At 43.8% G+C, this 27987-nt stretch overlaps 3 protein-coding genes across 7 annotated transcripts in view; 1 reads left to right on the top strand and 2 right to left on the bottom strand.

The window, feature by feature from the left end:
- The window catches only part of STRBP (spermatid perinuclear RNA binding protein), a 75374-nt gene extending 72663 nt beyond the window's left edge, over positions 1 to 2711 (top strand). For both annotated transcript variants that reach the window (XM_021543685.4, XM_085556364.1), the window contains one exon: positions 493 to 2711. In XM_021543685.4, the coding sequence (XP_021399360.1) occupies positions 493 to 539 (47 nt within the window). In that variant the 3' untranslated portion in view covers positions 540 to 2711. The remainder of the gene's footprint in view (positions 1 to 492) is intronic.
- Positions 1 to 27987, bottom strand: part of RABGAP1 (RAB GTPase activating protein 1) — a 61445-nt gene that overhangs the window by 5416 nt on the left and 28042 nt on the right. For all 4 annotated transcript variants that reach the window (XM_021543671.3, XM_021543672.3, XM_085556351.1 and 1 more), the window contains 8 exons: positions 11539 to 11652; positions 10738 to 10812; positions 8484 to 8609; positions 7860 to 8003; positions 6288 to 6329; positions 5834 to 5962; positions 3083 to 3175; positions 2012 to 2122 (listed from right to left, as the gene is read on the bottom strand). In XM_021543671.3, the coding sequence (XP_021399346.1) occupies positions 2012 to 2122; positions 3083 to 3175; positions 5834 to 5962; positions 6288 to 6329; positions 7860 to 8003; positions 8484 to 8609; positions 10738 to 10812; positions 11539 to 11652 (834 nt within the window). The remainder of the gene's footprint in view (positions 1 to 2011; positions 2123 to 3082; positions 3176 to 5833; positions 5963 to 6287; positions 6330 to 7859; positions 8004 to 8483; positions 8610 to 10737; positions 10813 to 11538; positions 11653 to 27987) is intronic.
- GPR21 (G protein-coupled receptor 21) lies at positions 15428 to 26304 on the bottom strand. The gene is made up of 2 exons (XM_021543687.3): positions 26205 to 26304; positions 15428 to 25840 (listed from the first exon to the last, which is right to left on the bottom strand). The coding sequence occupies exon 2, from the start codon at positions 25471 to 25473 to the stop codon at positions 24427 to 24429; it is 1047 nt and encodes a 348-aa protein (XP_021399362.1). The 5' UTR covers positions 25474 to 25840; positions 26205 to 26304; the 3' UTR covers positions 15428 to 24426.

The following is a 27987-nucleotide window of genomic DNA, read 5'->3' as shown; positions in this document are numbered from 1 at the left end:
GAAAAATGTCAAGCTCTTTATAAACCACTAAAACTCTGCAAAGTTAAGACATCTTTTCCTGTCTCATACACACAACACAGCACTTCCCAATAGGTGTATGGATTCTACATAAAAATAGATCAATAACTCAACTGACATATAAAATCTTCAGAAAGTAGCTGTACCAATTCCCTTCAAAGGAAGAAAATCAAAAGGTGAATTTTAGTCCCTTAAAGTCCTGCTGATCCTTTAAAACAGACAGCAAAGGCAAAGAGAACATCTTTTCATTACAGATGGAGTTTAAGCTGTTTTAAAGTTAAAGAACACTGGGATGTAGGAGCCCAACAACAGTAGAAAAACGAGGCCTATTTTCTGGTCTAGTGAAAGGATATTAAGGAAATCCTTGTATTTCCAAATGCTTTGTTTTGATCTTTTAGGTTGCAGATTTCAGACACGCCATGCAGGTATCAGAAAAGGTGTGTTAAACAATGTCCTTTGGTACTTTCCTTTCAGGACCTCAGGCTGGCAGAATGAAACTTATCACTTCAGGATCCAATTAGAAGAATTAATCATGTCCTGAAGTAGGATCAAACCTACCTATCTCTTCCCAGGGGATAACCCAAATACTGCCAACATCATTTGTCATCTTTGAATACAAGACTATTCTGTATCAAATTAATTATATCAATTTTGCCTAATTTTGTTTCTCTCCCAGCTCTCCATTAAAAACAAAATGTAAAAATATAACCACGTCTCATACAGGCTCAAGCAGCCACAAACAACAGTTAACAACTGATAGAAAAAGCTTCTTCAGGACAATTTTTGCTGGAGTCGACCTCCTGAGTGCCACTGCTGGGCTGTCACCAGTGTGAAGCTTCTGGAAGCTTCACTAATGAAGGGAAAAAGCCCAGGAAGAGGAAGTGAACATACCAATGTGTAGGGAAAACCTGCTTCTAGAACATTCTTCTACAATCCCCATTTTAACACCTAAGAACGGGAGATGTAATAAACCCAAAAGTCCTGAACCAAACCTCATTAAAGCAACATTCACCCAGTAGCATCAACATTTACTATGAATAGTGTTCCAACAGCAAGTTTCCAGGAGACTGTGGGAAACCTTAAATTGTCTGAGGCAGATCCAATGAAACATTTGAAAGCCTGTCAGCTCCTGCACTGTGCAACTTTCAGAAGTCATTTTCCTTTGAGATTTCAGAAATGCACTTATCTTGGTACAGAACAAGAATGGCAAAACATGAGCACTTGAACTCTTCCCCTCACCTCCCCAAGCAGACAGACTAAATGCGGTGTAGCCTCCCCTGTGCTAGAAATACCAGTACCTTTCTGTCTCTGCATGTCCTGGAAAAAAAGAAAAAGCATATCCTCATAAAATCTCCCACAATTAAATATGTAAAGAAGGGAGTGGGACAGCAAGCTGAAAAAAACTTCTGTAACACAAAGCAAACCTGAAGCTTCCTCCTGAGAACTCTACTGATCTGGAAACAGCCCAGGATGAGGAGCTCACACGGGCAGATTCCAACAAGCCAAATGGAAACCACAACATCACTTTCAGAGTTGCCTGAGGTACCTGAGAACCTGATCCATGCAGAGCCAGACAGCCTCAGACTTTCACGGTTATCAGGCATTTGCAAAGCCTGTCTGCTATGAAATTGTATTCATAAAAAACCCAGGAAAACACAAGCTATCATCCATGTTATGATCTCTGTGATGGTTCAAGACTTGACACAGCTCCTGCTAGACTTCCTTAGAGAAAAGAAAGCAACTACTCAAGTACAGGCTCTGCTTTCCCTCCAGTCACTCTGAATGCTTTTCAGAGGAATGAGTATTTCAGCCAGCACTCCTGCTTCCCATGGACCTCCATCACAGGCCTATACACTGTCAGGGTGCAATAGGGATGTGGAGGAAGGAACCCTGTCCCACACAAAAGAAGTACTCCATGTCTCTCCTCTCCAATGAGAGAAGGAACAAGGAGGTAGCCCTTGTCTGCTCCAGAGAGCCTGAGGACATGACTTACATTGTCCAAGTCCTTCCTCAGTGCAATCTTGCTGGTGACCAGCTCGTGGGCGAGGTCGTCGTTCTCCTGCTCCAGTCTCATGTTGGCCTCCTGCAGGCGCCGGTTCTCGCGCTGCGGGGACACGAAGGGGCTGTCAGGGACAGGGGCTGCCCACGAGCGCCTGACACACACCGGGCCCACACCCTGTGCCTGCACACAGATGCCCACCTTGCACCTCCAGGCTGCAAAGACAACTCTACCTGCATGAAATTCCAAGGACAAAACTACGGCCATCGTGTAAATGTAAAATAAGTACAGGATTAGCCCTGAGGAAACACCAGGTATAAATATGCTCAGTCATTACTTGTTGAGCTATAGAAATGTTTTTGAAGCCTGTAATAGTAGGGGTTTCATTGTGCCATTGATACCTTGCCAAGAGTTTCCTACAAGTACTGCTTTTCTTGGTTCACAATTGAATTTGCATGCTAGGAACAGGTAAAAGAGGAGAATCCCGGAAAAAATACTCAATTTTCTCTCTCCTGTTACAACTCCCTGCACACAGATGGATACTAAAGGAAGTTTACTTCTCTGATTAAAATACATTAATTTATTGTATCTGTGTCTCTGTGTGTATACTGTGGTATGTGTATGCATACATAACTTGATGTGTAATTTATCCCTGTATTATGTTTATTTGATAAATAAAGTATTTATAAAATTATATGCTTAATGCAGTATACATAATTTGAAATTAGGAAGAGGAGTAAAAGAGGGAGCATACCCATAGAAGGCAGAGTTAGAATCAGTCAGGCATTTCCTTTCTGTTCATGGCTCCTGGTGCAATCAGCACGTTGAACAGGCTTACTGAACCAGTTCTATAAGCCCAAATAAAAATTCATACTATTCCTTTTCTTGCACAGCTGGGTTCACAACAACCCCATCCTGATCAGCATTGCCAATAGAGAGACATTCCCTTCACGTTCATGGAGCTGATTCCCCTGTTGCATCCAAATTGGTCAGAAAACAAAACCAGTTCAAAAAAAGGTTTAACTTCCTGTTTTTTAAACCAAACTGGAGAAAGTAAAGTATTACCTCAAATCTTTCTATAGGATCCTCCTGTTGAGCCTGCTGCTCTCTCATGGTATGATATTCCTTTTCATATTTCTTCAGCTTCTTCTGGCTAATCTAAATTAAAGCAGCCCGTTAGTTCCTGCCCAGAACATCAATAAAAGAACACAGCACATACAGGGTTATGGAACAAGCTTCAGGCAACTCCTGAAGCTCATGGCTTCACCCAGTTCTGAGTGCCAAACCTTCAGGTATGGGCAAAAACAGCTGCACTCAATATAATGACAGCAGCCTTTTCCTGTGGAATGCAGGGGAAGTTTCAAAAGGCACCCAGAGCATCCTGCCCGAGCTCCCCCTTGGTGCTGCACAGCTCCCTGGTGCTCCACACGCTGCAGAGCTTCAGCAGAACAGAACCCCACAAGACATGGTTCATTTTAGGACTGGCCTGATGCTGAGCCTTCTTCAGCTGCTTTTTCAGCTGTAACATTTATCATCGCACAGAAGCATTTGGTTTACTTTCCATGAGACTGTAAATGCTGAAAGGGCAAGTGCAGGCTCAGTTGACATTTCTGCCAGTGTCACTCAAGCCCAGCAGAAAAAGCCCCGTGCCTGATCTGCCGCAGTGTCTGGGCCAGCAGCACCTCAGAGCACGAGTGCTCTGTCCCTCTGACACACAGAGCAGCAGCAAAGCCAATCTCACAGGGCCCCACACTCGCCTTCTGTGGGAAGGGACAGAGAGGTGATGCTGAATTCAGTATTTTCTGCCCAGAGTTCTGAAGGGACATGGAACACGAGGGAAGCTGTAACAGATCCTGACCAACAGATGCTTTCCTGGTGTCACCTGTGCCAGAATGGTTTAGCAACACAGACCACACCAAGATCATTGTGAGCATTTCACATGCAAGACATTATGCATCTGAATGAAATCTCTAGCATTAAAAGTTGCACCTAAACATTTATTTTTATCGCAGTAAACCAAATAAATTTAAAAGCTATAGTTAAGATTTCCTCTTTAAAAAAACCTATCTGAGAAACAGGTTGAATTTTACATGAATAAATGGCAGGCAGAATGGCAAACGTGTTTGGTTTTCCTGAAGTCTGCTTTTCTCACTAACAACCTTCCTCGGAAGAAGCTGCAGAAAGCGGTGGCCAAGCTCCCTCTAGTGAGAGCTGACCAGAAACACCTCCCCGCCTCGGGGGAACATTTCTGCAGAGATTCAACCATCACCCGGGGGTCCAACCCTCACCTGGGGTCCCCAACCCTCACCTGGGGTCCTCCAACCACACCACAACTGCAGGAGTTTTTCCTGCACCCCAGACACCCACCTAGAGAATTAACCCTTCACGGACAATGGAGACAGTAACTTGAGGAGATTATTTCACTGCTCTGTCCCTTCTCAAACAATGCCCAAATTTTGGGGTTTCACACCCCAAACCTCCCACAATGTAGAGTTAGAGCCTGACAAGTGAGGCATCCACCATGCCAGAGAAAAGGAAGGTAGGCACACCACTACCACTGTATTTTCATCTTCTACTTTTCAAGTGCATTGAGCCAGTTTTCTCTTTTTTAGGGGATCTTGAGCAGATTTGTCATTGTCATAAATTCTGGGCATGGGAGGCCTGGGGAAGTCAGCAAGGATTCTGGGTTTGCACAAATGAACACTGATGTCCCACTGCATTTTTTCAGGAGGCAGCAACAGCTCTGCTAACATCTGCTGCCCAGAGAGGTGAACTCTTCATCCCTGGAAGTGCCCAGGTCCAGGCTGGATGTGGCTTGGAGCAGCCTGGGAGAATGGAACGTGTTCCTGCCCATGGCAGGGGTGGAATGAGATGGGCTTTAAGGTCCCTTCCAACCCAAACCATTCTGTGATTTTATGATTTGATGGCAGCACTGAGGAGTGACTTTAAGAATCTGGTGCTGTCTTCAGCTGATGAATTCCTGACCTCCTTTCCAGCAAAATGCTGTTCTAATCACAATGCCTTAGCCAGGCTACTTCTCCCTTCCTTTAAATTATTTATTTTGATATCAGGCCCTTTTCTGCTCAAAGAAACACTTCCAAATACAGAGCTGGAAATTTCTACTGACAGCAAAGGACTTATATTCTAGGTCAAGGAAAGCAATTACATGCAGCACTCCCATCCAGGAGGTGATACAGAAGTGTTCTGAGCTGAGCCCAGCAGTGCTTCCTCCACAACCTCCCCTTTAATGCCCCCAAAACAACCAGCACCCTAGGACACTACGGGCAGCCTTGCCATGTCCACTCAGAGTCTGCTTGTGCCACTGCACACAGCACTGGGAACACAGGGAATTTTGGCAGAGTGGGAAGAGGAACAAGCTGTTATTTGGAAACATAAAAGGCAAATGCACTCATTAGGATGATGTGAACCAGATGCATGTGGAACATTTAATCTGTGGCTAATGCTAAATTATTAGAGAGATAAAATAGCTTTATTCTTGATTATTCTGTAATTTCTACATTAGTTTCACACAAGATATGCTTGAACTCTGTGTAGAATACTGGTATCCACACTGCTACTACACCTGGATCACAAAATGCCTGGAATATTAACACACCAGGGAAGTTGTGTACTTCCACACTGACACTACAAAGAATTCCTCAGGGAATTTAAGGAAAAAGGACACTTTGAACCACGTCAGTGTATTTGACTCAAAATTAATGTCCATGATCAGAGCCAATTAAGCTGCGTTTGCCCTTGGAGCTGGAGGCAGGAGCTGCTCCCAGGCTGAGGCTGCAGCAGCCCCTCCCAGCTCACCTTCATGTTGCAGGCCAGCTCCATCAGCTTCTTGGCGTTCTCCTCGGAGCGGTACCGCTTGGGCAGCTGCACTCGGAAGAACTTTAAAGCCCCTTCAAAGTCAGTCAGCAACAAATCGTCCTTGGTAGTCTGCAGACAAGGGAAGAAACACCAGGAAAAGCCAATTCTTTACAGTTATTGAATCCCAGAAACAATAAAGCCACAACAGCTTTGGAAAGCTGCAGGAACATTGCTGCTTCTTAACCTTCAGCAAAGAGTGTTCGTTTCTATTCCTGCAACTTCTATTCCACCCCCCAAAAAAAGCATGTGCTGCACGGGACATGCCAGATTACAGCACGTGTGCCACAGGAAGTTGTTAGCTTCTCAAAAAAACAACATATTTTTGTAACAGGCATCTTAATTTTTAAATGGTGCATGAAGATGCATAAACCACGGTATAACACTGTATACTCACTTTTAACAATCCCAGTGCAACATTGAAGATAACACTTATTCCCTGGAAAGAAAAAATAATGACAAAATAATTTAATTTCTCAGTATTTACGTGCTTGGATAGGAATTTATTTGATGGGTTTTGTTGTTTGTCTAGTTTCTGTGAAAAGGAGAACCAGGATACATGTGTAACCAGGTGCTATATAGATCAAAGGCACAAAGAATAACTTTGCAAACAACTGGCAAAATATCTTTACTGGAGAGTCATTATAGAGAGCAAAACAATCAACACTGGTTTTACTGCCTCCTTAGCAGTCTGAAACTCCAAAATTATTTTGTGCACTTTATTTTATTTCTTAATGGCTAGTTGGTCAGCTCAAGATAATTTAACTTTCATACAGCAACTTCTAAAAACACTGATTCAAAATGCAGTAATGTATACACCAATATATTGAAGTTCTGGTCTTCACAAATTCATGGGATAATTCATGCAATGAAAAAGAAAGTGACTCACTTCAGGACAGAGTCCCACAGCATCTATTCTGCCTCTACTCCTTAGAAGAGTTCTATTCATATTGTCCAATTAAATTAAATACAAACAGTTCTGTAGTCAGGAGTAGCTCACACCTTCTTTGGGGGTCCCACTCATAATCATGACACATTGCTCATCTTATTTCAAGATCCTGCCTTTCTTCTTCCCACTAAGTTATTCTTTTACCATTACTTTAAATTGGTGAAAAACCCCTTAAAACTTCTCTGTGAGGACATTTACTGTTTATGAAATGAAAATGTGTTTCTAAACAAACAGAAGTGATCTTCTCCATACCATCTGCTGCTTTCTATTCCACTGGCACATGGACAAAGCAAGCAGCAAACACAGGGAAAGGGCAAAAACACTGACCAGGAAGGAAAGGCAGGAAATCAGCCACTTCACAGGAACAAGTGCAAGAAGAATGGATGCATAAAGTTACCCAGCAACATTAAATAACTCGAGGATGCTTCAGTACAAAATGGGATTTATTCCCTGATGGTAATAAGTGCTGACTGTAATTACATTGCTTACCCACACACTTGCACTCTTCTATGCATGATTACAGACAACGCCTCAATATAAAGAATTTTGCTCTCTAAATAGAACTTGTGAAATATAGAGAGACTTCAAGTTTTCCATGAGAAAGAGCTGCAAACTTGTTAAATTACCAGCATGAGAGCTAGCTGGGCCATTTGATACACAATGGCCTCCATGCAATAATGTGGTAGGGGAAAAACAGTCACCATTGTGTACAACCTGACTTCAGAAGAGAGGAACCCACATATTTGTAAATTAGCTCTGACCATGCTGTACAGAGTCTTCTCACATAGATTCACCAGTGCCATAGGGAATAGAAGATTATAACCTTTTATGTAGCTATTGATTCCTAATTTGTTTCTTTAAAATGCTGAGAATCTTTATCATTGCAGAAATGTAACACTTCTGCATAAAAATATCACACGCCTTGCTCTGAGAGAACAGATAGTAACAAGGACATGAACCAAGATAGTGACAAACTGTCAAAAGCTGGGAGCTGTGCAAGTCCCCAGTTATAACACATACCTCACATAGGAGTAAATCAATAATGTGGAAGACCATGTAGAGAGGGAATTTTGCAGTGAACAGGGTCAGGAACCACTGAGAAGCATACATGTGTGCTTCAAGGCTGATGTCCAGAAAGTGGTTATACAGATCAGGAATGTATTCCTAAAAGTAAAACACACAGAAGCACTGAAAGTTAATTTAGGCTACTTTGGAACTGAGCCCCCAAGCTACAGAAGGAAGATGTAGAGTGCCCATCAGTGCAGGGTCCTGCATCCACCAGGTGTGACAGGAACAGGCCTGGGGACCCCTAAGGATGCCAAAGGCTTGTCCTGGGGTGGATGCCCAGCACGACCCTGGGATTTGCCTCAGCATTGCCCAGCAGTGGCTGTGCTGACACCAGAGCCACTCCAGCTGTCAGGCACATCTGCCTTCAGCAGCACCACACTGCTCCCAAGATCTCTGCAAGAACACCTGAGATATCCCCACTCTCCACCCTTCCTCAAGCTTTCAAACACCGTTCACCCTTCCTCACAGCTTACAAACACCGTTCACCCTTCCTCACAGCTTACAAACACCATTTATGCCACGAGAAACAGCCAGGGTTGAACTGCACCCCTCTTCACCCCTCCATGTGAGCCCCACCTGCATGAGGCGCTCCAGCTGATAGAACTTGCAGTGCAAATCTTCAAAGTTCTGTTTGAAAAGTTCCCTGAGTCCATAATCAAACATGATTTTGACCAGAACACTGAAAGCTTGCTCCTCAGGCATCTGTGAGACAGGAAAAGTGGATTTAGCACTGGGCATTAAAACCTTTCACATCAGGTCAATCTGCCTGAACCTCCCTTCTCCCTCTGACTGAAAGGCTGAATTGCCACTACTTTTTTATCCAGTATAAATGCAAAGAAAAGTATTATTACACAAAATGAGGTTTAGTGTTGCAAATGGCATTTCAGTGGAATAAACCACCTCTCAATCACTCAACTAAAAATACATCTTCCAGACATGAAGACCAGAGCAGTTTCCTGGTGTCTTTGTTCCAGATCTCATCAGAATCTGAATCTTACAGATTTTGACCAGTCTAATTCTTTGTCACCCACATAAAAAAAGGCAGAACCAATATTACTAAAGGATGTTAAACAGGATCTTTCCCTTTTTCTTAATGATATATTTCCCTTTTCCAATGACATTATTACATTTGATGTTTATTTCTTAGATTATAAGAATAAAGAGAGACCAGTAACTGTTAACAGAAGTTCCACACCTCAGCACTAGTTTGGGAAGGTTCAATGTCTCTTTTCTGCCAAAAACTGAAGGAAAACTCAAAGCTCATCAGTGTTTTTGACATTTTCCCCTGCCCTTAAAATTCAGTTTTAATATTTCTGTAGAGAAGTCTGACTTCAGGTCAATTGCTGGTTTCTATAAAGAAACAGAACATCCATCTCAAGTATTCTATTATTAATCTGCAGATGGAGTTTATTAAAACAGAAAACTCTGCTGAAACATTCCAAACTGGTAGTGAAGGACTCGCAGAAACTTAATTTCCTTTTCTGCGACATTTGTTTTTATTATTTATTTTCCCTAGCAGCCACACTTCAAAGAGAATCAAATAAAAAGAAACTTATTTGAAATTTAGCCTTTTTAAAAATGCATACATTATTCCCAGAAGCCACAAGCATTGTTAAAGAGAGAACTCTGGAATAAAACAGGGCTCAGTCATGAGAGTGAATCTTTCTAAGGCAAGGGACCCAATGAAAATCTACAAACAAGCACATCTGCTTCAGTGAAAGCGTTCAGTTTTCTAGCAGGAAGCGTTTCCCTTCCCTATCTCATTCAGTGAGGAAATAAAGAATTAATTGCTCATCTAGGAAATATTTCAGATTACAGTTACAATGAACTAAAAGGTTGTTATCATTAATCACTTGGCTTTTGTTTCACAAGAATGGAGTTTACAATCTCTTCTGTATCGTCCCCTGACTTTACAACAGTATGGAAAATCTTCCCCTGAAGGCCAGACTTCCTCTTCCACCAAAAACTGCAGAGAACTCTTCATGCTCAGCCCTCAGTGGCAGCAACAGCTGGGGAAAAGAAACCTCAAAGCACTGCTGGGCTCAAGAACTCTGCAGTTCCAACTACCCTTGCAACAGAAACACTGACAAAAAGCAGACATTACTTTGAAACAGAACAGTCTATAAATATACAAATACAGATTTCTAATGCTCTTGTATTTCCCAAGTGTGAGTGAATCTAAAACTTTTGCTCCTGAGAACCATAAATCTCTCTCTAGCTTCTGAACACACCAGCAATTAAAGGATATTACACTGATGAGATCACTTCTATCAACAACAATTAAGTTTAAAAAAGCATAATACAGTTTCTTTTAAAAATATGAAGGTATTATTGTATCCTTCCCTAACCTCTGAAAGCAAGAAGCACAAAGACCTACAGGACAACAGCCCACAGGCAGCACAGCCTGCACTGAGACCTAATGAACTGACACCCCTTCAATGTCCTAAGGACTCCTCTGTGTATACAGGACATGGCAAACACCATCTGTATTTCTGACTGATTCCAATGGAAACATCTTATAAAAAGCTAAAATCTGACCTTGAAACCCTGTCACAAAAGCATTTACAGTGTTGTCTTACACACAAATTCCATGCCTACTACTGCTCACGAGTGCAAGCCTGAATGGAAGGGGTCCTAGCACAGGAACACAAGGGCATGAACGCTGAGTCCTTACAAACACCACAGCAAGTTTTAAACAATGTACTCCTCCCTGTCTAAAATCACTTTATTACTGACCAACATATAAGTGGATGTGTGCCCTGCAAGCCTATTAGCTCACAAGTCTGTTCTAGACAAGCCTAGAGCAGCTGAGGGTAAAGGCCCCACTTACATGTAGCAGCAGCACAGCAGCGAGGAATGACTGGCCCTGGCAGTAGCCAATCTCTTCATCATACACAGAGTAGGCCTAAAAGAGGAATCAAGACTTTACTGGTACCTGTCTCAAGATAACAAACACAAATAGAACAGAACAATGCACTGAACACAGCTCCATACAATTCCCATGGATGGAGTTCTGCCATTGTCATTCTAACAAAGGGGAAATCTGTATGGCAGCCAGACTGGGATACACAGAGGCAGTGGCTGGTTCCAGTGATGCACCAACATTGCTGCAGCCTATTAAACCACTTATCTGAGTGCTTTTATATCTAAACAGGTCGCACAGGGATGGTAGGAAAAGGGAGAAACCCTAGGAATCAAAATAAAGTGCTGGAAGCTTAAACCATTCCAGCTGAGTACCGGAATACACTGAGCTGTCCATTTTTCTTTTTTTTTTCCTTTTAATAATCAGCTTCAGTGCATGCCTATGTCTTTATAACCTTTATGGAGGTACATAGTCATCTCCAGTTACATAGTTTGTCCAGCTTGATCCAGGCTGACAGGTCAGGAATGATGTGAAGGCTTTGCACCAAACACTTCAGTGCAGGGAAATCCAGAAGGGCTTTAGGCTTCCCGTGCGCATACCCAGACACAGCCCAACAGCTACCATGGAGAAGAGCCTGAGCCTGGTGCCGGGGGCTGTCTCCATGACAGACAATGCTAACACATCCCCCTTCTTCTCAGCCAACAGTCACACTGCTGCTGATGTTGAATACAAGTTGGCAAAACCAGCCCAAAAGAATTTAAAGAATACCTTGCATATTTTGTACAGGGAGTCCTGGCCATCCCCCCCAGTATCTTTAAAATAATCGTGAGCAGGGAATGTTCGATTGATGTCTCGGGTGATGGCGCTGTCTTGTGGAGACTCCTATCAGAAAAAGAAAATAACGTGCAAATTAAAACACATCAAAAGAATATAAATTACAATATGCTAGGATTGAGACTTGGGAGACTAGCACTGGGTTCTGTGCACTGTTCTAAATTTACAAGATCCAGTGTACCCCAGCAGAGCTGGCAGCTCAGATCACAGTAGGGATAGGTTTGGGTACCTCAGCACATCTGGGGAGGTCAGAGAGTGGCAGAAGGAGCTCACACACAAACACCCACACACCCCATTTGTGCTCCAGGTCAGGGCAGTGCAGATGCTGCCATCCCTCAGAGATTCCTGGATGCCAGCACTGCCCAGGCACACTCCTGGTATCTCACAACTGCAGGAGTCCCAGTCAGCTGTAGGCAGCAGCTGTCCAAAATGCTGGACCACTCCTCATCCCCTCAGAACTCAATTAGAGAAAACAGATGAGTATGAGCCCTAGGGAGTGTCACACAGGAAAACATGAGGGAATGCAGGGACAGGTCCTGTATGAGCTGGGATTGCAGCATGAGGAAGATGGAACTTTGTTCTCTACATAACTCTGACACCATCAGCTTCAGATGCCTTGGACATTTGGAAAGCTGAGTGGTAAAAAAACAAGTAGTTTAATCTATCCAAAAAGCTATGTTTCTGCTAGGCAAATGGAAAAAGATTAGAAGTAAAAGATGGTAAAAAAAGTGCACAACATAATCAGTGTAAAGAACATTCAATACAGCTTGTAGTTCTTTTTCTTCACAAAATTATTTTTCAAAGAACAACAAAATTACCACTGTGTGCTTCATTTTCAGTGTGCTTCATTTATCTTCTGATTTTAATCCAAGGTTAATGCTCTTCTCTGGGGCTTAACACAGACATTTCATTAGGAAAGAAAGCATTATGCTGCTATTAGAATCAAGACCAGATTGTTTTGGAAATTATATCAAAAGTACTGTTCAGCATTCCAATTTGATAATAATTAACACGGTAAAGAGGTCTGTCTCATTATAAGGAAATTAGAAACAAACAAAATCCAATACTCAATAAATTTCATATAAATAAACACCTTTTAAGTCAAAGACAATTATGCTAATGGCTGGCTGTTTGCAAACAGGGAAAGACAAAGATCAGAAACCACTCTGCAAACTTTGAACATGTGAATACAGACTTAGTGATAATTTTTAGCTTCTTACAAGTTTGCAAGACTGAATTCCAGTGAAGCACTCCCAAGAGCACAGGTTCTGGCCACTGCCAGCAGCATCTGTGGTCCTACACAAGTGCTTTTCCTGAGAGTCACTTGTCTTCTGATGCAATGGCAAAATAATCTCAAATCCACTTGCCTTTTAATCCACTTATTTAACAGCAGAGACAAAAGCATCTGGTTGGAAACTCTTAAGAGAGGATTCTCAAACGAATCACTCATTATGGCTAAAGAGAACTAATTAGTGACCTCTCTGGCTTTGCGTGACTTGCTCAGCTCCTGACTCCTGTGTCTCAGCACAATTCCTCAAGCAAGCCAACGTGAGTTCCTGCAGCTGAAACACAGCTTGGGAAGAGAAAAATCAACGGAAATGATAAGGTTTAAAAAATGTTTTTCAAACCATGGCTTTGAAATCTCCCCATTAGTACAAACTGCTGCAATCCAAGCATTGTGTAACCTTTTCTTTACTCCTATTTTTATACCTTGCTGTGAGAATTGGCTCAATGGGCAATTTCTCATGCTTTCAGGGGACTGGGAACTGAAGGAAACCCTTCTGAACCCACACCCTTCACAAACTGGGATTGAAAAATAGAAAGCTAAGAATGACAGGAAGAAAAAGAAAGTAATAAAGAAAACAGAGTGGAAACCAGCCATGAGAACTGAGGCAAGTGTAGTAAAGATTAAAATTCTCGTAACAGTTTGCTGCTCTGAAGGAAAGCATGAAAATGTAGATGCTCAGAGTCAGAATATGCCCTTCCTCCCTCTCTTTTATGGACTTTAAAATATTAAGGGAGTTATATTGAAACTTTCCTATCCAGTTGATTTAAACAGAAACTACATGAGTAATTATGGAAACCAGGATGCAGTCCAGCTGGGAAAAAGCCCATTTATTCTGTCAGGTTGCATATAAAAAAGCATATTGGTTCCCACCTCTTAAACCTGACACATTTAAAAGATATTTTCCATGTATTTTTGTGATCTTGCAGGAAGCATCCTGGGATCTGCAAACCATGTCATGGAGTTACAGCCTTGATCAACATATTCAGATTGAGACTGTTACTTTTTCTGTAGCTTAAGGCACAATTAAAGAGCTGGAGTTCCCTCTTCCTGGGACTGATCTACTTGCAGTTTTCAGCAGCTCAGGTTTATTCCTCCTAATCCACTACATAAACCCAAGAGGATGAAGAAGCTGCAGAAAAGAATTGCTAAAGGACAAGATTTATGATGAAAAAAATGAAATAAGAAACCTCCAGAGAACAGAGGAAGCTGCCTGCTGGAAATGGCTCATCACCCAAAAATCAGCTCTTGTAGCACCAGGCTCCTGGAGAAAATCCCCTGGGGTCATAAAACAACCCTGACCCGGACACAGGCTGGCTTCAGAACCATCACAAAAATAGAGAAATTCGAGGGGACCAAACTTCAGGTTCCCCCTGCCCCAATGCCCAGAATGATTCCAACTGTGGAATTTTGCTCACTGGTGAGTTATCTGACACACCCACCACCAACCCAAACTGTGCCTGACTCTCACTCTTGCCACATCCATTTCCACATTCCAGTTATTCCTTAGGAAGGTCCCACTGACTGCAAGAATTCTGCCAGGGGTCAGAGATTACTGTGGGAAGGGTCTGGAGTCTCAGACCACCACTGGAATTTTCCTTGCTTTGCCAGGGTGGGACCAGCACGTGGTGTGTTGCTGCAAGGCATGGACAAGCCACCCTGGAGTGCACCAAGCCAGGGCCAGATTCCAGCAGATCCAACACACAGAGAGAGCCAAAACTCTGTGCAGCTTTCATGGGCAGCAGCAGGGGTGATATTACACGACGGGGATAAGTTATTTTGAGCAGATCTGTACATTCAAATACATTAAATGGTCTTTTGACAGCTATTTTCAGTGTTAGCAGGATCCTGTGCCACCAGGTCTATTTTGCAGGCTGATGGCATCCCCATAATTACTTTTATTAAGCAACATTTAGATTCATTTTTACACAGAGTGCACTTCCTGCATTTGTTTTTGCCCAAACCACTGGAGAAGTTTTTGGTAGGAGGAATTACACCTGTTACTGAGACCTCAAGGAAGTGACACAAACCACAGTTTCACAGTAATGTACTTGTTAACTTCCCACAAGGAATACTGCCTGCAGAATGTGTTACCTGGAGTCAGCACTTGTCCAGAACATTTACAGATAAAGAGTATTTGTAGCAAAAACTGAATAATTTAGACAAATTTGGACTGGTTAGACACTGCAATTGGATACAATAGTGCATTGATACAGCATAGTTTCAGGCCAAATATGGCAATATAGTGCAATTCTAAAAATAAAAGTGAATCCCTTGTGATATGCAGCCCTTTCGCTCTGTTCGTTTCCTTTTAGGGCTCAAGTTTCCCACAGGAAAATTAAAGCGAGGAGCTTGCCTACAGTGCCCTGCAGCATGTATGGATAAAGCATAAACACCCACCAGGCTGGAAGCTTCTCCTGCCCCTGCACTCACTCCAAGACTATTTAGAGCAATGGAGATAAGGGGGAAAGCCCCACCCAGTGCCAAGGAACACACCTTCAGCAGCACAGCAACAGGAAAGTCATCCGAGACAAGCCATGAAAACATGTGACGTATCATTTATTACTTAAATGTATTTATGATCCATTCAGACCTTTCAAATAAAGTGTACAAGTGCATTTCAGAATAAAAAACTACACTCTTCACACAGCTCTGTAGAACACTACATTTCATCAAGAAACTTGAAGCAAAAACTTCCTATTAAATCACCCATGCATCCTTTGGCTACAATAATATCACTGATCAACAACTACTGCTAGTCAATTCCGAGTTTCCCTTTAAAGAGAAGGAGCATCCTAAAATATGCCACCCCTTCCAGAGACCTCTCTTTAAAGAGAGAATATTAAATAAATTAGCTAGGCTTTTAGGCAAAACAGTAAGGCTTCTTAGTACTGTTGATGCATGATCCATCTATTTGGAGAACAGGCAATCCCAGGCTATGTGAAATGCGTCAACAGCCCTTGAAATTTTAGTAGTATTAAGATTACATCAATCCAGAACAAATGGCAGACAAAAATGTAACCAGTGGAACAATCACTGAAAAATGTGCAGTTTCTTGTAGGATGGGGAGTGCTGATAACAGATTCAGAAAAGTGTTTATAAAATCTGCTAAGAACCACATTGACATTCTTAAAATTACATATTGTACAAAGCCCTAAACTCTGTGAGTGTACAAGCACTGCCCTGTTAAACTGCTTGTCTGGGGATACATACACACACATGTAAAACACACAGATATATTCATTGGAAAACAATCAATTTAGCATGGCAGTGACTGTACACTGCACAGCACACAAATATATATATGTATGTACATCTACAGCAAAAAGGAAACCAGCCAAGAGATGTATGACACAGCTGGGATACACACCATCTCAAAAGGGAACAATACATTTCTTGGAGTTTTAATAGCTCTTAGCAAAATTACCTCTTGGAAATAATTATGCAAAGATTTAGAGTCAGATATTTACATGCTTCTGATTTATCTAATTCCATTTAATAATTAAAAATATGCAAGTATTATTTTAACTCAGTAACATTTGTCATTTTTGGCTCAACTGTAGTTTTTCTTATTAGTAGTCTTAGTTGAAAAATTAGCTACAGAAATGTCTATTAAAACCATGGGGTGGAAGAACCCCCTCTCCCCTGTACTTTAACAACAGTTCTGAGTTGGCACAAACCAGGTAATTCTGGAGCCCCAACATAACTCCTCCTCAGCTGCCTTGTGCATGAGAACAGCCCTCCTTGTCTGAGCCAGAGCAGACCCAGCAGAGCCAAGGACCATCAAGGAACCCACCCAGACAGTCCCCACTGTGTCACAACTAACCCAGAATTAGATCTCGAGGGTCAGACTGCCTCTAATTCACCTGTCTGCTTTTCTAATCTGCTTTGATGGAGGTTTCCCCATCCTTCTTCCTAGCAGGGGTTCCACACTCACAGCTCTTTCTCATCTTTTAATACAAAACTATTTCCAGCATTAAAAGGTGCACGAAGTTCTTACAAACACACACATACACATTCTCACCTGTGATTTCATCTCTCTTGGCCTTTTCACTGACATTCAGGAAAAAGCTATCAGTTGGAACACTGCTTGTGTAAGGAGCTGGATTGTCTCCCAAACAAAACTCCTCCAAACAACCTCTGACAATGTCAGATCTCCACAGGACACACCAGAAAAACCCCACTGGTGGCTTCTGATGTACCAGGTGCTGTGAAAGGTGCAAGGAGACAGGTGGGACACAAGGAAAAACGAGCATCACAGAGCCATGGAATGGTTTGAGTTGGAAGGGACCTTAAAGCCCATCCAGTGCCACCCCTGCCATGGGCAGGGAAACCTTCCACTCTCCCAGGTTGCTCCAAGCCCCGTCCAGCCCAGCCCTGGGCACTTCCAGGGATCCAGGGGCAGCCACAACCTCTCTGGGCAACAGAGAGGTTTTAAATAAGATCACTCCACTGCATTTCATTCAGCAAAGCAACCTAAAAGCTCATGCACGCACAGCCTCCCATGCTCGTGGTTTAATTGTAAACAGCATGTGAAAAAAACAATTAAAAAAGGTACGAATACAATTCTGAAATCCCTGAAGAAAAGACATACCCACGAGTATTAAGAACAGTAAAAAAGCTCATCATTAGCAATCGCAAACGTGTTTCCATCCTGTTGCATTCATTAGAGGAATACAAAATTGAATCTAGTGTTTACATGCTAGAATTACAATAGAAACTAGATTTCAAAGGTTACATATGGAGAGAAATGTATCAGCATAGGAACTTGCAAAAGACTGTGCTGTACAGCATTTCTAAAGACATGAGTCTGTCAAGACAATACAACGATTGCAAATCCTTTCAGACAGTCCAAAAGCGTGGCTGGAGGTAATGCTGCTTTCTGTTCTCTGAAAGGATTAACTGCACCAGTATTTTTAGTAGGTTTTAATGACAATTTAACCTCAAGAAATACCTAACCCCTCAAAAACCGAGGTGATCAGAAACATACAGGTACCTTACAGCCCTCAGGTTTTCTTTCTTTGTACACTAAACATCAATTCATTTGACAGCATCTACAGAAAACGTTTTAAAAAATGTTTTTATGAAATACTTTCCATACTCATTAATGCTAATATTTAAAAATACTTCACAGTGTGGTACTAATGTAACTTCATAAAACGAGCAACTTGAGTTTGCTAAAGCTCAAAGCCTTACATTATATTAAAATAGTCCAAAGATCCCACACACACACACAGAATCACTAGCACTATAAATATACCTAAGCCACTTTAGTGCAAAGTCTGGTTTTGCTTCCCCTGACAAATCCCTCTATATTCCTGCCAGCATATTAAAATGTCATCCTTTACTAATCTAATTATTGATTTTCAAGGTTTCATTTACAGTTGAAATCCCAGAAGAACTTTTTTCAATTTACCATAAAGGTAATGACTTGGTTTATTAAGCATTTGATTGCTTGGTTCACGTGGTCTGTGTAACACTGAGAATGACTCGCATATGCACAGCAAGATTTGAGTTCATCTTTATGAGGAGCCACTCAAATTGGTTTCACCTTTTAACGGAAGGATCTCCAGTAATGACCATCAGAAAGAAGCCAAAGCTTTGAATTACAAAATTTCTATTCTCATCTTACAAATTAATAAATGGAAGTCAGAACAGAAAGTCAGGACTGCCTGCTCTGTTCCAACCCCCTGCGGAGCCTTCCCCAGTCACTTCCTTCCAAACACAGGTGTCCCTCTAAACCCCTACTCTAAATATCATCTAATGCAATGTGCATCCACTCAGCACTTCTTAAAACTTCTCAGCCAATAAAGCTACTGGTTACCAACCCACCAACAGGTCTGTCCCAAGGGAGCTGGTCCCTCCTGGGCTCTCCGGGAGCAGAGCCTGCACATCCTGTGATCAGCTCAGGGAAGCTGCCTCTATAAACAAACATTTCACCTGTCTAGAAAACAATGTCACAGGGGAAAAAAAACTGAAAAGCTGACCAAAGTCTATCCCATCAGATTAACTCCCTGTGGCTGGAACAGCTCAGACAGACAACAATGACATGGACTGACATGACCTGAACTGAAATGAGGGGCTGATCATCACCCCAGGTCTGCAGGGAATCCCTTTGGGGTGGGTGTGGGGGAGCCCAGGCTCAGAGGAACTGCTTTCAGGGAGCAGCAAACAAAAGCAAGAAAGTTAAACTCCATATTGCAAAGTGTGTATTATGAAGAAAATGACCCACATTAAATACTCCATTGTTTTGACCCACCTCCAGCAGGTTTCCTCTCTTTGTTCCCATCCACCACAACTTTCAGACTTTCGGTTTCTTTCTCTGAATAAACAGCACCTGGTCCTACACTTACTAAATTTTAATTTGTTAGACCTATTCCCTTCCAAAAACGTAACTTTAGTCATGTGTTTGCTCATGTGCAGAAACATCTTTTGAAGCAGCACCTCTGCAAAGCACAGGCAGTAATGGAAACACCAACTGGAAGTAAGACATTGGCCCCGAAGGCAGGAGAACACACTTATCTGCAGGGAAGAGGGACATTCTCCCACCATCCCAAAAGAAGGGCTGCTTGCTTTGATGGACAGTCTGTAAAACCCAACCAGCTGCAGCCTCCCCAGCTCTGGCCTGACCACAGCCCCATACACACAACAGCATTCAACCTGCAGGGAATATCAAAGGTAACACTTGGATAAACTTGGATTAAAATCTGAGTTTTATCTTGAATGACACCACAGAAAGGATGTGTTGTATTCTGCAGAGTCATGGAAGGGAAGAAGAAACATTTCTAAACCAAGCAATAAAATAAGGGCCAAGTTAGGCAAAAGTTTCAGCAGGTGCTTCAAAAATTCACAGCCAAACATGTGCTAAAACAACAACAAAAAAAAAGCCTTTCAAAACCTCCACCTCCTCTTATTAAATTATCTAAAACAGATGAATCAGAAAAATTCTAGAAGGGTCCTTTCTTTGTATAGTCTAAAGGCAGATTCCTGTGCTCACATACTGGTTCCTAAGAAATATTCTTTAAAGCACCAACCTGACTTAGAAGTTCTGTCAGCTTCAAACCCTGATGTGCAGTAAGATCAGACTGAAATATTTCAGACTTCCTGACTCATGGAGTTACTGCCTTGATCATCACAGTACATGGGAACACCACGATAAATAGCAAAAAATCTGCGTATTGAATTTGCACTGTTTCCGCCTTGTATCACATCTGGGCCTTGGAAGTGTCTTTTTTCAGAAGAGACAAACTGAAATTTAGGGTTCTCACACACAAAGCGTTTATATGACAGGGAGGGAACAATGCCATTGGGAATTCTCTGTCTCTTGCAATTCTCTGTGCCTCAGTACTTTGTACCCCCTTCTTCCTGTCAAAGACTTGTGACAAATATCCAAAACTGCCCCTTGGCACTCTGACACTGAGCTATGTCAGAACTCCAAGTAATAGAAACATATTTCTGAGTGATAAAAAGCTTATAAACAAACTCCCCCAACAACAAATAAAAACTGTAGAAACTGGTAACATTTAATAAAAAATTAAGAGTAGAATAATAGCAAAACTTTTGTTTAACACAAAAGAAGATTTCTGCTGAGTTTAAAAATACTGTCCCTTGATTGAGATAATAAAAAAATAATATTTCACAGCTACTTTCCCAGTATATTTGGGAAATGACAACATAATCACAATCTAACTTCCAGTAATCTCTTTTTTTTTTTTTTTTTTTTTTTTAAAGAATGTCTACATGAAGCAAATTACCATCTTCTGAGAAGCTGCGAGTATAGAAATCCTTCCCAGGGCACTAAAAAAAGCCACTGAATTGCATCTTGCAAATTGAACCTTCCAGCAGCTTAATTTGAAAGTGAAGCAGATAACTCTAATAAAAAATAAATTTATAGTCTGAGATGGAACTTCAAAATTAGTTCATTTAATCATATCACAACCCCATTTTTATGAAGATGCAATTTGGCTTCTGTCCTCACCTCAGCATGGCATTTATCTGTGCCATGCTCTCACCATTGATTTCCAAAGCACCCAGACAAAAACAGAGCCAGAAGTGGATTCATTTCATATGTGGAGGATGAAAATGATCCAGCTGGAAAGTTTCCTGCCTGACCATTCCTAGCATGGACTGTGATGGGAAGGACCCCTGTGCCTGTTTTGGGTGCATGACAAAAGGTGTTCAATGCACTGCTGAGAAACAAAGTCATGTCCATCAAAATTATTTTTCCCACCACTGGCACAGTGAACAGAATTCACCCCCTGCAATTTCACTGAAGACAACAGACTCAAATGCTATAAATATTTTAAACATCTAAACATATTGTACACACTACATCAACATTAAATTAAGAGGGAAAAAAAGTAATTTGACTCTTTAAAATATCAATAAATTAACACAGACAAAAAGAGAAATATTTGAAACTAAAACCAAGCTAATGAGGCAACACTAAAAGTGTCTGTACAGTGGATGAAACTTGAATGCATCAATTTGCTGCAACTCCTCTCCATCCTTATCTCCTGGAGACTTCCAGATTCTGATTTTCACCTCTTACAGGAAATGTCTGAGCTGAGGAAGACTTGGAAATGAGTAAGGCAACTGAAAACAGCCTGGCTGTCAGGAATGTTAGAACTGAACCTTTGCTGCAAAGCAGCAACAGCTGCAAGAATGCATCTGGATCAGCCACCACGCTCCAAGTGCAATTCCAGGCTCAGGGCTGAAGGAGCAACTGCTTCAGCTCCAATTAAATCTCTATGCCATGATTTAGACCCCTTAGCAGTTTCAAAAACTTTCACAATTTTCAAAAACTAGCACACAATGCTCCTATTTAAACCCTCTATTTAGCCATAAAAAACCCTAAAAGCAACAATCTTTGCTTTGCAGCTTCCACTTAAACCTGAAACTGCTATTTCTAGGATTTTAGGCCCCAGCAGATTCTTCTCTTCTACGAAGTTCAATCAAATGCTATTTCAGTGATACACTGCATCATTTCAAAGACTTGGAAATGTTAGATAAGGTGAAGAGTCAAAAAAAGGCTACAGGGAGTTTACCTGAGAGGCCATTCCAAAAATACCACACACACACACACACTTTGATATGAGTGACTAAAGCCCTTGAATTGTTCCCTGAAGCCCACCTTTGCCATCACACCCACAGAGTGCCCGAGACAATCAGCCAGGATGTGCAGGAGATTATTATCCCACTTCTTTTCCAAGTGAGTCACTCCACCCCTGTGCTCCCCCACGGCTGTCTGTGTCTAACCAAAATTCCGACTGCCACGGCTCTGCCGAGCACATCACGCCAGGCGTGTCTGCGAGAACCAGCACAAACCCCTCCCTGCTCTTTACTACAGAGAGCAAGAAATGGTGGCGTGAAGGCAGCAGGGTTTAGACAACCTGTCCTCTTAAAATCTCAGATGAAGAGGATGTTTATCTTGAGAGCTTTGGATTGACAATGGATGAAATCCATTCTAGCTGGAAGCTGATCAAGATGCCACTCAAATGCTCTGCCCCAGGGCCCTCCAATAGAAGGAGAAGGAGGCAGCAGTAGCAGGGGGTTCTGCCCCATCCTCTTCTGAACAGGTACACACATATCCAGGAGAGGAACTCAAGTGTACCAGCACTGAGTGCTGACAAATACATGCCATGCCAGGAATGCTTCGTCCTGCAGCTCTCTCTCCTTCCCCATTTCCTCACTGGCAGTCCCACGAGACTGTACTGGAGCAAATGTGGATGGGCAGCGGGGTCGGGCTGTAGCAATCGTGGCATGTGATGGGGCAGAAACAAGCTGGTATCCTCCAGGGCAAGGCATGGAGAGGAGAGGCCAGGGATCACAGCACAGCAGAGAGGAGGGGGGAGTTTGCAGGAGGGACAGGGCAGAGTATTAAAAATATGATCTTGATCTAGAACAACACAGACTTGAAACGATTTAACAAAAACAAAACCTTCCCTTTGGCCAAGAGAATTACCCCAATTCTAAAAATATCACATTATTTTCCCTATCATTTTTTCATTCCCACTGTGACTAAGAGCACACCAGCTGTACCAGAGGAGCTCAGGGAATTCCCCACTCAGCAGCCCAAGGCAGTGATGGGAAGCACAAGGAGGGGCACAGAGGGCAGATGGTCGGGGGCACAAACTGCTCTCAGAGCAGGACAGACAGAGGGACAGCCCTGCACCAGGGACAGGGCGACACTGCAATCCACCACTACGGGAATACTCGGTTCACTTTCATTTCCAAAATGGCATAGTAAAAAGACAAGGATATTCTTTAGGAAAAAGTCAACAATTTGAGGGCCATTCTGCCTTCTTAACAGCATGACAGTACTCAAAACATTTAATCTAGGTTAGCTTGAACAAGCTGTGGTCAATAAGATTTGGTTCCTCAGATATTGCCTCTGTCTGACCAGTTAGATATGCTTTTGCCAACAGGATTTAGCTCCTGCTATATTTGAACCATCTTTAATCCCATGAAGGCTAAAGAAAAATGTCTCTGATTTAGCTCTGTGCACTTATGAATAACTCAAATACTACAGTTAAATTTACAACATAGTTCCTTTAGCTGTTTAGAAGACAATTGTTTTCTTTCCTTTCCCCTTAAGTTCCAGTATGTAAAATATCAGAAGAATTTAGATTAAAAAAAAAAAAAAAGGGACATGTTATTTTTAAAGTTGTTCTTGAGAAAATTTCCACATACAAACCCACGGCATTTCTCCACTGGTTTGAGAACAATTTTCACATATTGGCATCATCCTTGAGTGGCTGCCACAACTCTGGTATCATAAAGCAACACGTATTTTCTCTTAGCTTATCAAAACACATTTTATTTAACTGCTAAATTTGGTCTGATCCAAGCTTTTCTTCTTACTTCACAACAAACAGGAAAACACAGATGCTGCACTCAGCTCCAAACATGCATCCTACCAGGGAAACGGGGCACGGAAGCCAGATCAGCCCTAGGAGTACGACTGCCCAGACCACACCGCTGCACTCACGGCTCATTAACAGAGCTCACACTGAAATGTTCACATTGTTCACTCCTGTTCTACAAGTCCTGTCTAGGTAGCACTGAAAAACAAATTGTTTGGCCCCTTCTGTTCTGACGCTGGAACATTGTGTCAATATACTTTGGCATATATTAAAAAAATCCCTGTAATATACCATAGACTGTGACATTTCCACTTCAGAGCTATCATTTACATGTGAAGCACGAATCTCCGAAGAACCCAGTAAAGCTGTAAGAAAGACTACATTTTGCCGAAGATCTCAGACACCCACTCCATTCAGTCACACCAGCTGGAGAGGTAAGTGTCAAGATACAGCTTTATTCTTTAAAATGAATGTGGAGGTGAAACTCCGCAGCCTCCTCCACAGCAATCATTTTTCAAACTGAAACCACAACGATATGTGCTCCTGATCCTTCTATGTCAGCAGCATTTCTCAGAAACCTTTTTGCAAATCTGGTTATCTTAAAATCATATCTAAGTTATTTTGCAATCTACGCAATTGTCCCTGCACTTCCCAGTCCAGCTGACAGGTGTACTAGACATGACATCCATTGGAAGATCTTTTGCTCCTAGAGGTAGAGGAGTCCTTAGCTACCCTCTGTCTAGCACACGAGGCACAGATGGCCCCCGAGAGACGCTTCAGCCCCTTCTGAAAGACACTGTTGGAGAGACTGTAAATGACACAGTTGCAGAAACTGTTGCTAATGGCAAGCCAGGTGGTCAAGAAGGACGCAACGCGGTTACTGTAGACGTTGGAGCTCTCCAGCAGGAAGTAGATGATGTAGGGCAGCCACAGGATGTAGAAGACACTGGTGATGCGGAAGAGGACCATGGCATAGCGCTTGTCCGGGCAGGGCTGGGCCTCCCCAGCCTCCCCGTCCTGCGAGCTGAAGCGCACGCGCCGCTCGTTGATCTCCTTGGTGTGCTGCTGGCAGATGCGGAAGATGTTGAAGTAGGTGAAGCAGACGATGAAAGCGGCCGGGGCGTAGAGCATCACCACAATGAAGAGGGTGAAATAGGCATCGGTGTTCCAGGAATTGGCGCACCACTGGAACACATCCCCGTGATATCCAGGCTTTCCCCAGTGAAAGGAGGGTAAGAAGACCAGGCAGGAGTAGAGCCAAATGGTCAATATGCAGATCCGCAGCCTCCACGGGGTAACCAGCGTGTTGTAGGTCAGGGGCTTCGTGATGGCAATGTATCTGTCAATGCTGATGCAGGCCAGGGAGGCCATGGAGACACTCTTCAGCACTGATACCACATAACCGAAGATTTGGCAAACCAAGGACTCACTTAAAACAATAGGATAGTGCAGCAGAGACAAAGAAGGCACCAGACAGCTCACGCCCACCAGGAGGTCAGCATATGCCATAGTCTGGATGAAGTAGCTGGTGGTGTGGTGGTTCAGCAGAGGTGCACAGTGAAAGACAAATATCACAATAATGTTGCCCGAAATAATCAGCACCATGAGGAACACAATAATAACCACTTCCAGGAGGCAAAAATTGATGGTCTCCAAATAGCTAATGGCCAGGAGACAGAAGGGCCGGCCACTCTGGTTGCTAACCAAAGAGGAGTTCATCTTGAGCACTGCAGTGATCTCTCTACTTCATGCTCCTGCCTGCTGCCTGCAGCCACTCCAGGCAGCTGCTGTCATTGCGGCTGGTGCTGTGTGTGCAGCAATGTCAAAACCGGAGCTCCAGTCCCCAGGGCTGCTCCAGATGCTGCTGCTGTGCATTGTCTGCAGCACAATTCCCCTTTAAATCCGGCTCCCCGCCGCTGCCGCTGCACCGGGACCCAGCGGCAGGCATGTCAGCAACTTCCCCGGCGCAGCGGAGAGGGCTGATAGTGATGCCCTCCTGGGTGGGCTGCCGCGCCGAGGAGGGATGAGGGGCTGGGGAAGAGGGAGAGGAACCTCCACCGAGTCAGGACGAGAGTCCTCCCAAAGGCTGACAGAGAGAAGGGGAGAGTGTTTTACAGAACCGCCTCTCCCCCGCGCTGCCACCTCCGCCGCTCCCCTCCATCCCCACGCCCTGCTCAGCGCTCCCCGTCGGCCCCGGCTGCAGCCCCGCTCCCTCCCCACGCCCCGCCGGCGGCAGCGGGAGGCGATGCCGCCTCCCGGAGCCCCGGCAGCCGGGCGGGGGGATGCGCGGCGGGGAGGGCGGGGGTCCAGCCCTTCTCCGCTGGCTCCATTTTGCACGGCGCTTTTGTTCGCCGCCTCTCCCGGCCCCGCCGTCGCCGCCCCGGCCCCGCCGCCGCCCCGCGCCCCCCGCCCGGCCCGGGGCCAGCCCGGCCCCGCCGCCCCGGCCCTACCTGCGGCGGGGGAACAAAAGCGCGGAGCATCCTCGGGCGGGCGGCGTGCGCTCCGGCCGCGGCGATGCGGAGCCGGGGGCGGGGAGGCGGGAGGAAGGGGAGGGAGGCGGCGGGAGCGCGGGGGAGGGCGCGGCGCGGCGGGGACCCGGCGGGGAGCGGGGCCGCAGCCCCGGCCCCCATCCGCCCGCCCCGGCGCGTAGGGAGCGGGCAGCGCCGGCCGCAGCCTGGGGAAGGCGGGCCGGCGCTCCGGGGGCGCTCGGCCAGGCGGATCCACGGGCGGCCGGTGGCGGTGGGAGCCTCGCCCGGCGCGACCCCGCCGCCCCCGGCAGCGCAGCGGGTCCCGGCGCTGGCGGCCCCGCGCCGCCGGTGCCGCAGGGACACACACCCAGCGCGCAGCCCGCTCCTCCTCCCGCAGCCGGCACGGCGAGCGCCAGCCGTCCATCACCGCCCTGAATTCACGCGGTTCGTCGTCACTTAAAGGCTTTTCCATCGCAGCCCTTTTGGGGAAATACCTATTCTGGAATAAACGTGCCTTTCCTAGGTGTACTGTGTGTTGCTCACAGGAGACACCTGAACACCTGAAACCATGGGCAAAGCTGAGAACGATGTCCCACCATCAATGCTCCAGGTAGGCAGGCACCTCCCTCCACACACAGAGACGCGCACACAGAATGCAAAGGCATAGCTGTCCCTGACATCGGACACCAAAGCAGAAAACCCAGCGACATTCCAGCCAGCAAAGACATACGAGAGATTCACAGCACAGCACTTAAACTTGTATTCACACCCTAAGTTAATACCATCTCACTATTTAACCAGAAAAACCTCTTTGAAGGCAGAGAGGCATAGCAAGGTACAGATCTTGTTTATTGTTTGTCAAGAGCTTCAACTGACAGGCTGGAAAACATGTTCCCAGGTATGTGGCAGCTCATTCTCTGACCCGGACACCAGACTGCTCCACTGCCACCGCTTAGGACAGGCCTTTGCTACAGGAATTTGTATTTGAATGGATCAAACCAGTAAAAGACTGAAGTTATTTGCCCATCAAAATCATTTAGTCAGACATCAAAGTGTGGAACTGGCATCCTTACAAGCTTAAGGCCACAATCTGAATTCAACCAGTACCAACAAACTCAAGGTTTTGGTTAACCTAAGCTAAACATTGGTCATTCTGCAGAATACCTAATGAGAAATTAATTGTGGCCAAAGGAATAGATGTCAAAGCAATTGAGCCGCAACTCTCAGGTTTTCAGCTGACCAGTAAGTACAAAAAACATTTCATGATACACTTGTGTTGGCCAAAAATCTGTGCTGGACAACAGTATGACTTGGCAGATTTTTAGTCTTGTACAAATGCCTGAAAACAAAATCTTGGGGCTTCTGCCCTATCTTTAACCCATAAAAGAGCTCTTTATTATTGTCTACTTTTTTTTTTTTTTAATTTATGGTGTTTCTACTCATGGCAACTGAAGTACTAGAACTGTAGCTAGGAAACATAAACTTTGAATTAAATTTAGGCCAGGGTATTGTGGATTTACAAAAAACAAGCTATGATTAAATTACTGCTGGAGAAATGATGTCCTATCTTTTAAAAGCAGAGAATGATTTACATACCAATTGATCCAAATAGTATTTCTGGATCCTTGGGCATGAACAGACACATTATAAACAGCCCCAAGAAAATGTATGTTGACACATTGAATTTTCTATGTCAGATACATAAAAACAAGGTAGCAACGGAAATAATGAGCCCAACCAAAAAGACATCTGGTTGCTGAATTTT

The sequence above is a fragment of the Lonchura striata genome, chromosome 17 (assembly GCF_050655825.1).
Source record: "Lonchura striata isolate lonStrDom1 chromosome 17, ASM5065582v1, whole genome shotgun sequence".
Taxonomy (NCBI): Eukaryota; Metazoa; Chordata; class Aves; order Passeriformes; family Estrildidae; genus Lonchura; species Lonchura striata.
This window is presented reverse-complemented; position numbering and strand designations above follow the sequence as displayed.

What these genes read in the sequence shown, in the direction of transcription:
- GPR21 (XM_021543687.3), bottom strand. Translation starts at nt 25,473, where the DNA reads ATGAACTCCTCTTTGGTTAGCAACCAGAGTGGCCGGCCCTTCTGTCTC.